Below are 12,360 nucleotides of genomic sequence, written 5' to 3' on the forward strand. Positions count from 1 at the left end.
TTTTTGTTATTCAATTTAGACAAGAAAGATGGATACTGCGAAAATTCATGCATCAGGCATGCTCGCTTCGCTCGCTCACCTAACCAAAACCCACAAGAGGGTGTCGACCTAGCTAGGAAATGCAAACAAATTAGTTTCTGGTACTCTCCTCGTTTCAGTTATATTTACCAATTTTCAGCAATCTAAATTATATGGAAAACAAGACGTATAACAAACATGGTTAAAGCAAACAAGCTTCTGCTCAAATAATACATACGTGTAATAATTATTCTAATAGATTTTCCGACAAACGATACTTCTGTTGGAAGACATTTCTGTGTTGCAAATTTATACCAAAACCGTCATCGCAGTAGTAATGAAAAATAGTCGAACCGTTTTCGGAGTAATGAAATTCGGAAAAAAGAAATTCGAGTTTGTGATTTGTATTTGATGATGTTTTTTTAATTTGTTGTGTAAAGCTGTTGGTTTTCCACAAATAAATAAATATGAATGAATGAATAAATTAATGAATGGATGGATGAATGAACGAATGAATTAATGAATAAATAAATAAATACGCTTTTGTACATTCCGGACCCTTACTTATCTATTCTTAGAAAACTTCTAGATGAAGCTTTGGAGCTTCTAGGTGAATTTTAAAATAATTTAAGCTTTTCATTTAGTTATATTGCTTAATTTAATACTTCAAGATGTTTAATTTTATTATTTGTAAGTAAACATCGTTTATTTTCTTTAAAGATTGCTGTTAGATGAATTTTTATTTTTATGTTCATATATTTTATTTATTATTTCAAAGTCAAAGTATCATTTATTTCATAGGTAAAATAAATTACACTTAAAAACGTCATTTTAAGTAAGATACTGCTTGTTCACTATGCCGCCTTCCCTGAGAAGAAAGAACTTTAGAGGATTGCTCTTTTCCAAATAAACTTATATGGTACGGAGTGCACTTTGAATCAAATTTGTGCTGAATCTATACTCATGTCGTCTTTTTACATATCTTTATCTAACACATAGTTTTCAATTTTGTAATATGACCTTTGTAATTGTTTTTGATTTCTTTTTTATTGAGTTAAATTATTAAAAATGTTAAGTTTAAAAAAGTTTAAGTATTAAAAATATGTTAATACCTACAAAATGTATATTAGCAAGAGAGAAGCACTAGAGATACGACCCTAATGGTAAGGACTTCCTTGTGATAAGGTCTATGATTAAGCGAAGAATAATTGTATTATCATCTTTTAGACCGATAGGTAATTCAAATGTTTGAATGAATTGATTTTCTATGTAATTGATGAATTGAATCAATGTGATCATCGAAAATAAAATATGTTATTTAAAAAACCAATAATTAATGGAAAAATATACTTACTTAAGAAATGCAATTCTATCCTTGGCTAAACTGGATGTACTTGATCTTTTTTTTACAATTTTGTGTGGCGCAACGCAAAACGGCATATTTCATGGAGCACTTGACGCGGTAAATTCGATAATGCAAATGGAAATACCATTGACTTACAAATAAAATACCGAATAACTTCATTCATACAGCGCATCGGCTACTCGTACTCACTCGGTCGGTTCGGTGACCTTCGGAGCCAGCGGAGCTCGCTTGAGTCGCGGTTAAGGACATAGTATCGAATCAAAAGTATCGATACTATACTCATGAGTAGTATCGCACAAAAATTATTGTACTTATAAAAGTATTGGTGTCCTGCAGATTTTCCCAACTTAAAGACAGAATAAAACACTTGAATAGAAAACACATGGTATCTAATAATGAAATTAGTTTATGATTTAATTATTCTTTGTCTTATGATTATTTATTATGATTTTTCATTGTAACAAATAAATGGCTTTTACTCTTTACTCATTATTATTTCAATCAATTGATCAATTCCATCAATCGTCATTTCATATAATTTGTGCAATCACATAAAAACAAAAATGTATTTGATGCTTATACGATGGAAAAAAATAGTCTTAAGGGGCTTATATTCTAGAAGTCTACTCAATGCTCAAGTTAGGATTTGAGTATGGTTTAAAGCACATGATATCATACTCAAGTCCCTGCCATTAGGGTCGTATTTCCAGTGCTTGTGTTGCCAGTGCAATCCTGACTTGAGCATTGAATAGAGTTCTAGAATACGAACGTAAGGGTCGTATTCCAGAACTGTACTCAGTGCTCAAGTCAGGATTTGAGCAGACTTGAGTATCATTTCAAGCACTGGAAATACGACTCTAATGGCATGGACTTGAATATGATTTCGAGTGCTTTAAACCATACTCAAATTCTGACTTGAGCATTGAGTAGGTACAGTTCTAGAATACGACCCTAAGATTTGATGACAGTCTGTTTTCCGTTTTTGACATTGTATGGCTTGCTTTCTGCACTCGTAACGAAAAAAGGCACAACTATGCGTACTTTATACAGCAGTTGTGCCTTTTTTCGTTCTGAGGGCAGTTTTGAGAATAAACGTTCTGAAGAAGAAATAATCTTCGCTGGAATTGCGAGGTATTCAATTAAAATGTTTGTCAGGTATGTCAATTCAAATATTTTTAATTGTTATTCTTCATTCTCATTCTTTTATTCTCATTTCTTCTATGGCATACTCGAGCCTGTAATACAATTATTTATTATTGAGCCTGTATTTTTTTCAATAACTCGTGTTGAAAAAAATACAACTCGTTCTATTATCTTTCTAATTTCTGAGCTCGTCCCATTACATGCGTGGCAAGTCGCTATCGCGTACCCACATCTAATAGTCTGTGATACCTGCCGTCAAGTAAAACACAATAATGCGAAAGCAAAGCCATTATAATAATATAAAAAAACTTTAATGTAATTTATCCATAGTATAGCATTATGCCAAAGCCGTTAAAACTCTACTTAAAAAAAAATGATATGTTTGAAATAATTTTGTAAAAAGTAAAAACTGTTTAACTTACTTTTATTAATGGACAAGTGTGTGATGTAATACTTTTCGGAGACATTACTTTGCGATATTTTATATCAACATGACTGAGAAGTCTAATAGTCGCATATTCCGCGGGAACCGAGTGTTAGGTTATGTTAGTACACATGTTCCTTTTGTAGCCAGATTTATCAAAAGGAGAGGTGAAAATTTACTTTGTACAAGCGTAGGAAAGTGGTTTCATACCTATGGATGCGTTAAATTCCGTTTACTGAGCGTTAGCGGTGAACATCCAGGACCTATAACATGCATGAGTGGTGATAACTATCATGTGTATACAGCTAGTGAAAACAACATTTATGCTTGGAGAAGAGGTTGTGAGCTTAAACACATTTATAAAGGTCACGATGCACCAGTGCATTTATTGTTACCGTTTGGTGTTCACATTATTTCAATTGATGAAGACAACATACTGAGAGTATTTGATATAAAGGACGAATCACAGTTCTTGGAGCTAGAATTCGATGAAGAACATTTCAAAATTTCAACACTTTGTCACCCTCCTACATATTTGAACAAAATCTTGATAGGAAGTCAACAGGGACAGCTTCAGTTATGGAATCTGAGGACATCGAAACTTGTATACACTTTCCAAGGATGGAACTCGGCTGTGACAGTGGCGGAGCCAGCCCCAGCTGTCGATGTAGTTGCAATAGCTCTTGGGAATGGGAAAATCATTCTACACAACTTGCGATATGATCAGAGTGTAATGGATTTCACTCATGATTGGGGAATGGTTAGCTGTATCTCATTTCGCTTAGATGGAGTACCTGTAATGTTGACAGGCAGCACAGAAGGCCACATTGTGATGTGGGACCTTGAAGAGAAGCGGGTGATGTCTCAGGTGGAGTCTGCACATTCTTTGAGGATTGCTGGCATGCAATGTTTAATGTCAGAACCTTTGATGGTTACAAATTCAGAAGACAATTCATTGAAGATGTGGATATTTGACTTACCTGATGGTGGTGCTAGATTGCTAAAGAAAAGGTTTGTTGCCTAACAAAAATTATACTTTGTATTCAGGTATTAAGGTTTTTGTACATATATTGTTCTATTGCAATTAAAATAAAATAGGTTGATGAGAAAACTTGACCCATTCTTGGACAGTACTTAAACAATATCACACACAAACATGTCTCTGCTTTTCTCTGTGCCGTAGTGCTTATATTGATTCAATATAAAATATTCAATGTAAATAATTGAATTTTGTCAGTAAGTTGATACTTTTCTGCCTGCTCCCGGCAGCAACTACACTGAAAGCACTTGGAAATTGCAATCTAAAGCCTGTGGTTCATGTTCTGAGATCAATATAGCGGCATTGATGATATATTTTGTTTCAGAGAAGGACATGCTATGCCTCCAAACCTAGTATCCTATTGCGAGCCAACTGGGGAGAATCTTCTGGCTGCTGGTAGTGACAGCAGTCTCCATATTATGAATACTATTACAGAAACTTTTAACAAAAGTATGGGCAAGGCCTCACGTAATAGGAAAGCATCTAAAAGGAAGAGTAAGTTATGTGTTTTTTATTATTTTTGGTTTGAAGGAATATTCCAAGTAGATGATTATAAGTTGGCCTAACTTTGAATTATAAATACTTGTTGTAGTGTAAAGTAGAAGAAAGAGATACCTCCAAAGAATTAATAAAAATAATAGTTTCAAAAATGCATAAGAAAGGCATAACATAACCATTTTTCTTGCAGATCGTTTAAAAAACGATTTCTTGATTCTCCCATCGATCACGAAACTAAGTTCATGTATGCAAAGAGACAAGCAATGGGATAGTATTGCCACGCTGCATGAAGGAATGTACTTGGTTACTACATGGTCATACAATAAGATATGTATGGGACAGCATAAATTGAAACCACCAGAGTTTGAGAAGGGAGTAGTGGCAACATGTTTGACTGTTACTCATTGTGGAAATTTTGTTATTACTGGTAAGGATTTATATGTCTACATTATCTTGCAGGATAACACTCTGAACCAAATTTATATACTACTTCTGAATTTGATAAATCTTCTTACTAAATACAACGCAGTAGACACAGTAGACACACACTAAACTTGTTATATTCTTCCCATATATAATTTTTATCAGTAATAGAAATGCTCAAGCCAAAACTCGATGTTTCAATTTCCTTTTAACTTTTGTTAATTGTTTCTCTACGGTATGAAATGACACTTCACAAATGCCATTCATTAAACAAACAGGAATTTAAAATAAAGAATACTTGTCCCTGAGTACCATGGATCACATTGTTGCTATGTTTCAGGCTACTCCAATGGGCAAGTGCATAAATTTAATATGCAGTCAGGCATCCACAGAGGGCACTATGGCAAGGAAAAAAGATTGGCGCATACTGGTGCAGTTAGAGGCGTGGAAACAGATCTTTGCAACCAAAGGGTGATTACTGCTGGCTCTGATGATAAACTCAAGTTCTGGCATTTTAAAAGTGGTGAGCTCAATTTATTGATAAAAAGAGATTTTTAACTTTGGACTAATTAATTTCAAATAGATATTATTAAACTTATTTACAATATTTTACATCATGTTGTTTTTGAGTTTGCACTTTGTTTTGTTCATTTGTCATTACTTTAAGGGTCTGTGATGTACTTTTCATAATAAATATTCAAACATACAGTTCAAGTTTATTTTGAGTAAGTAAGAAAGTAAATTTGTATATTATTTCAGCAACAACAACACCTTACCATGTCCTGCGTTTAGAAGAATCAGTGACAAGTACAAAGCTACATCGCGACAGTGGACTCTTGGCTATTGCAAATGAGGACTTCTCTATAATTCTTATTGACATTGATACTATGAACATTGTTAGGAAGTTTGAAGGACATTGTGGGAAGATCAACGCTATTGACTTTGATTGTCAGAGCAGGTAACAAATTTTTAATATATACAAATCACACTTATATTTATAAATGAACTTTTATCCTATTTTGAATGTAAAGTATTCAAACTCAATAACATGTAGTAAACACAATCTAGAAACCTATGGGGTGTGGTTAGTGAGTTTCCTGTTAAATTATATAGTTTAAAAAATACATAAGTTTCAAATTTGAAACCTCCTACTGAAAGTATGGAATTCCTTACATACAAAGTATTTGCATATGTATAATTTTATTTGAGTGAACACGTAATTACGAAACGTGTATCGTGGTCTAGACTTATTAATGAAACCCGAAAGCAAGACTAACTGTGTATGTATTGTTACTTTAAAGAGACTTGACATGTGGACCTACTAATAATTTAATTTATTTACACATTGTATAAAATTGAAAAGTATTAATATTAAAATTAATTATATTTGTGACAGGTGGCTAATTAGTTCATCAATGGACTGCACAGTTTGTACCTGGGACATACCAAGCGGGCAACTTGTCGATGTATTTTCCGTAAGTACATATTATACGGCGTAAAGTATTCATTACATGCTCAATGTAATCTCAGTACAGAGTACTAAAAAAAACATCCAAGAAAGTGGAATATTTTCTTAAAATTTAACCACTGACCAATACTGAGGTACCCTTTTTCGAACAAAAAAGAATCATCAAAATATTCACAAATTCACGAGTTATCGCGTGATATACATATAACAAAATATACAGTTGAATTGAGAACCCCTTTCTTCTTTAATTCCTTTTTTGAAAGTCGGTTATTAAACAAAGAAAAAAAAAACAAAGAGAATGGTGATAACTGCCAAATTACGACCACGGCCACTAACGAGTCAAACAGCTAAGAAGAATTCTGAACCGACTATACTATTATCACTATATTTTCAGGTGGAGCGGCCCTGTACATCCCTAAGCATGTCTCCAACAGGTGATTATTTGGCGACTACACACGTTGGCGAGCTGGGAGTCTTTCTTTGGGCCAACAAGTTGCTATATGAGAAAGTCTTCCTTAAACCTATTGATAGACAAGCAGTTGACATTCCCCGGTTAAGTAAGTACCATTATCTTATTCAAATGAATTATATTTCCATGGAGCGTAATGTGCTGCCTTTATAGTGAACTATACTAATTCTACAGCACAAACTTTTTTCTTAATATCTCTCGGCAATCCTTGGATTTTCGAGTACATCCGAGTACAATTTGCCATATCTAGTGATTATTAGCTTTATCATCCATAATAATTTGAATTCAGAGCTATGTACTTTATTATTGTTTGATTTCCATTTTAGTTATATGGAACTGTAAAAATATTTCTATAATAACATTTACTACTTAACAATGTATCATTAGGTCAATCCAATGTACCAAGCAAATTATCAAATATATAACCAAAATAAAGAGTACTGGTACTTCCAAGTCGATTTAATGCGTCTAGTCTGCACCAAATGCATACGCAGTGTTGACAATGTCGAAAATCAGGTCGACGGTGATTCCGCTCGTAAAATACGGTAGATCTAAGAAATTACGGTGAATATGCCCAGAAAAAAAACAGCGTAATTATGGTATATTATTAATTTATTATACTTTCAATAGTAACTTAACTTTGTAAGAATAACCTATATGAGAGTGAATTTCCTTACTTTAACTTATATTTAAGTAAATATTAATGAAAAAAAAATTGTGCATAATTAACTTTTTACTACAAAAGAAAATTAGAATTATAATAAGAAAAAGAAATTTTTTTTTCTGAACGTTTACAAAAATGAGGAGATGAATACCTTAATGAAAATTTGTCTAAAATCTGATCCTTTTTATAAAACAACAATTACCAAATACAATCTCTTCATTTTTATAAAAGTTTTGTTTTAATCTTTTCAACATTTCCTCGTCAGGCTTAAAATTGACGCATCTTTGCATGTGCCTTTGGATAGACTGCTGCATCAAAAGATTTCCCTAAACCCCTTTAGATTGGGTTATTATTAATTTAACCGCATATCTTGCACCTCGCTTAACTATGCTTTACTACAAAAAATCCAGCTCCTGCAGATTACGGTAGATTTTGTCACCGTTGTCATGTGTCGACGTTAGGTGGTAAATTTTTTGTTAACGGTGCATTTATCGTAATTACGGTGCACATGGCAACACTGTGCATACGTCAACTGATAAAAATCCGACGACAGCCGTAACGCGAAGATTACTGAGAGACCTTTATAAAATAGTTGTACTTTACGGCATTAGTCCATATAAAAATATGTAATTAAACGACTTCAAAAAAAGGAGGAAGTTCTCAATTCCAGCGTATTTTTTTTTGTATGATGTTACGCGTTAGCTCCCGACATTTGTGAACTGATTTTGATGATTCTATTTTTTTTTGTTGGAAAGAGGGTCACTCAGTATTGGTCCCATTTAAATTTGAAGAAAATATTCCACCTCTAAAGATGGCAAACCAGGGGATGAATCAAGTTTCGCGCATTTTCCGGTAACCGATTTCAATAAAACTTGGTAAATAGATTAATGTCACGAACTGTTGAGGTCGGTTTTTTAGTACTTTGTACTGAGATTATTTTACCAATGCATTTCTACAATTAAATTTCAACGTTTTTAGATTTTCTAACGAGGCAATGTAATTTATTATAGTTTGGTGTCGAGAGTTATCAGAAGTACATTTAATAATCTTTTATTGTAATTTGGATAACAATAAGTACATTCTTCCAGAGCTACCAAACACAGCCCCAGAGAAACCGGATATCGAAGATATTGGTGTCATAGATTTAGGAGAGGAGGTTGAATATAAATCACCGGAGCAGATCAGTAAAGAGCTCATCACGCTATCAGACCAGTCTACATCCCGATGGTTGAATCTTCTTCACCTAGACATTGTGAAGAAACGAAACAAACCTAAGACACCCTTTACTGTGCCAAAATCAGCGCCTTTCTTCCTCCCCACAATACCTAGCTTAGAATTAGAGTTTGACCTCGAGAAAGAAAAAGAAGCCGGAGAAACTAAGCTGTTAATACCCCAAATTCTAACCACGTTAACCCCTTTTGGAAAAAAACTAATAGCTTGTGATGATGACGATAGCTATATCGAATGTTTAGAGAAGTTAAAAACATTATCTCCAGCTGCCATAGAAGCTGAAGTAACTAGCATGGACCCTGAAACAGGCGGGTCCATACAGGTGATGAAGCAATTCCTTATTATGTTAGGCGTTATGCTGAAAACCAATAGGGATTTCGAATTAGCGCAATCGTATTTGAGTTTATTCTTAAAAACGCATACGAAAACGACATCTCAAAATGAAGAGCTTAGGGTAATTCTAGAATCGGTGGAGGAAACCGCAACGCAAGCGTGGTCCAAGTTACAGAATTATTTATTGTATAATATTTGTGTTGTTAAGGCGTTGAAAGATATGTAAGAATAAAAGATTTATTACAAACAATTTTTTTATGTATCTTTTTAATCATTCCTTTTCGTATTACGTATAAATTTAATAAGGTTGACCATATGTAGGATAAAGATGTTTTTGAGAGAGAAACCGTACCTAACTGTTAACAAAAATCCCACCGTTATTGTAGGCAGTACTCAACAATGGAACATAATAGATGATTCTCTCGTATTGTGAACACTGAAGTGGGCTTTTATGGAAGTCGATAAGAATAATCTTGCCCGTGATGTGAAATTGTGTTCTATCTATTTCTAAATCAAAAGTATATCACTGTATGTATAACGAATTTTCGGTTACTATTCGGCCTATTCCTCCTGTTTTTGGTATTTGGCCGATACCGAATACCAACTCATTATTCGGCCTTTAAGAATTGGGAAAAAACAATAGGTAAATAAAAAACAATCATGTAACTTTCTTTATTAATGCTGAACATTTATGTTGGGAGCTTGCGAAAACGCATTTTTTTAATTCTTTGTGTAAAAAAGCAAAGAAAATGTGACATACTAATTTCTCTAAGAGATCTAAAAAAGGTAATATATCAAATGCAAATTTCTTACTTATTATGTAGTTTACTCATAACTAAGTAAACGCTAAAAAAACCAATCAATTATTTAATATTTGCAATCCAAAGCAAAATTAAGTTTTTGAAAGTGAAGTGAAATAAACAATAATTTTCTTCATTTAAGTCATAAATTTAAACTAAGTATAAACTTATAAATTAAAGTATCTTTTTTGTTTCACAGTGCAAAATTCTACTTTGTATATTATAATAATATATCGTGACATAAATTTATCGTGCCAATTTTCGTACTTGCGTTAATCACGCCGAATAGTCGGTTATTCGGCAACAGTTCTGGGTGAATTCAATGTTCGGTCAGAGTCCGAATACTTATTATTTGTAGCAACACTAATATATACATATATTAAAAAACGGGTTAAAATTAGATCCATCACGCAGTATCGATTTTTAGACACAGTTCAGTACTTACGGGTTATAATTTGTAGAGAAACAGCTCTTAGTACGGTATCAATAACGTTTCTCACGTTATCAAATCAGAAGTCCTGGTTTTGAAATCGCTTGTAAAGAAGAATTTGTAATTTCGCTAGTCTGCAATTTGTCTGGGCTGTTTGACGTTGATCCGAGTAAGGCGGGTCTTTGCGGTGTTTATTGAATATTTTTCGAAGGGAATTAAATCGCGTCCGATCGCTTCAGCGGAGGCGGCGTTCATTAATGGCCCGCTTCATTTTCGCAATAAGTATTCATTTCTCCCTCCTAGAAGCCCGCGTCCGCGCCCACCTCCCTAGTCGCTCTCCCAGTTTCCAATGAAAATCTGATTGTGCTTTCCTTTGCATTATGAATATCTAAAACGTCCGTATCTTTGCGATTGCTTTATTGAACCTCAGATCGAGTGTTAGTCAAACAACGCCGAAAAAACGTTTCATTAAAAGTGTATCATCATTTTTCCCTCTAACTCCAAAGCGGAATTTATGAGGAATGTAGACGTAACAAAGGCTGTGAAAGTAATTTCGATGTATGCGCCTTCATTTGCAGTCGCTTTAGAAAATTTTAATTTCCGGAGGGCGTTGGTAGCGTAGTTTCTGTATTATTTCTATATCCTGTTCTATGTCTACGTGAATTGTGTATAATATAAAAGTCAGTTTCGCATTTTACTTTTGTTTTTGGATGTTAGAATTATCTTTGTCGAAAGACACATACCTACTTATAGCTATTCTCACCAACAAAGGTTAAAAAACACGAAGAACCGGTAAATAAATCACTAACGCTTCAGAAAATATAGGTCTGCTAATTGTTATATTAATTCATTATGAGTAGAGAAAGAAAGCACATGATATTAATTTATAAATCAGAAGTGTGGAAAGTAAAGTATTTTTAGAGCTAAACAATACGAAGACGGTGGACTAATCATACAAGCATGAGAACAATGAGGTATTACTATTATAACTTAAAGTTATCTGGTGTGAATGAAATCGAACAAGGAAATGAGAATTGTCATCCATTTTCTATTACCGATGCTTCATTCCAGACCATTTAACTTTTTCACTGAAAAGTTGAATCTTCGTAAAGCGGCGAAGTGAGAGAGCGTCGACCACTTTGCGGTTGGTTATGTCCAGGGGGATTTACGGCCAATATTAGCAGAATGAGAAAGTTGAACCAGATAAAAGCAATCTGATAAAACTCGTGATTCAGACATCGCCTGTTTATTACAATCACATTTGCATTGAACATGAGGAAATTATCGGCAATTTTTCTCTTTCACCATTAATAAGAACCGATTTATCACTCAACAATGGAATATTGAAAAATTGGAGGCGCAATTAATGTCTATCAAATCGTACTTTGTGCTGCATCATCTAATTTTGATACGAATTGAATCACCGGTGAAATCGAGTTTTGAATTTGAAGAACTGTATGACCGTTTTCCTCGCGGTGGTTGTAGAGGTAGCTAACATCGCATTACTTAACACAAGCACTAAGTATAGTCAATCGAATAGCCTGCGACATTAAGTGCAGTAGAATTGTTTCATCAAAAGTGTATGGAGCAAAGTCGGTTGTTGACCATGGGTTAATTAAAAGCAAACAGTCAGAGTTTACTTTGGCCATTGGTTGGCTCTACGATAACCTCGCGACTGCTCTGAGTTTTATTTTAAAGGATCAATATTAAAAAGTGTGTAATGTTAGTTACTAAAATTCATTGTATTTTTTAAGGAACCCCTGAGAGGTAAAATGAATTGTTTTTCAAAGAAATCTTAACCAAATATTTGGTATTTTATCCTCACAACGCAAATGTTTTGTGGAAGTCGGCTTGGAACTTTCCAGAAAGGCTATTACCTACCTGTCTATTTTTTTCTTATAAAAGTGCTTTGAGTTTAGCGTTACCAACGCAACCGCATCGATTGCGGACTTCGTAGATAGTCGTGAAATGGTAATAATGACAGGGCGCATAACATAATCTTTGAAGCAAGTAGGTACAGCAAGGAGCTCAGCGATCGCTGTCCAAAGGCACACG

The 12,360-nt window shown here is 33.9% G+C and overlaps 1 protein-coding gene across 1 annotated transcript; it reads left to right on the top strand.

Moving 5' to 3' along the window:
• Positions 1-3,001: 3,001 nt before the first annotated feature.
• Positions 3,002-9,301, top strand: LOC113237820 (WD repeat-containing protein 36). Its single transcript, XM_026474501.1, has 8 exons — positions 3,002-3,962; positions 4,316-4,485; positions 4,679-4,915; positions 5,252-5,434; positions 5,671-5,869; positions 6,308-6,386; positions 6,774-6,936; positions 8,601-9,301. Exons 1-8 carry the CDS (start codon positions 3,019-3,021, stop codon positions 9,299-9,301), a joined length of 2,676 nt encoding a protein of 891 aa, XP_026330286.1. The 5' UTR covers positions 3,002-3,018.
• The last annotated feature ends 3,059 nt before the right edge of the window (positions 9,302-12,360 follow it).

The sequence above is a fragment of the Hyposmocoma kahamanoa genome, unplaced genomic scaffold (genome assembly GCF_003589595.1).
Source record: "Hyposmocoma kahamanoa isolate Upper Pololo Valley unplaced genomic scaffold, ASM358959v1 94, whole genome shotgun sequence".
Taxonomy (NCBI): Eukaryota; Metazoa; Arthropoda; class Insecta; order Lepidoptera; family Cosmopterigidae; genus Hyposmocoma; species Hyposmocoma kahamanoa.

Bases quoted from the DNA above. Each gene is read 5' to 3' on its own strand.
- LOC113237820 (XM_026474501.1), top strand. From the start codon at position 3,019: ATGACTGAGAAGTCTAATAGTCGCATATTCCGCGGGAACCGAGTGTTA. The intron at 4,486-4,678 runs GTAAGTTATGTG...TTTTTCTTGCAG, and splicing joins GAAAGCATCTAAAAGGAAGA to ATCGTTTAAAAAACGATTTC. The intron at 4,916-5,251 runs GTAAGGATTTAT...GCTATGTTTCAG, and splicing joins TGGAAATTTTGTTATTACTG to GCTACTCCAATGGGCAAGTG.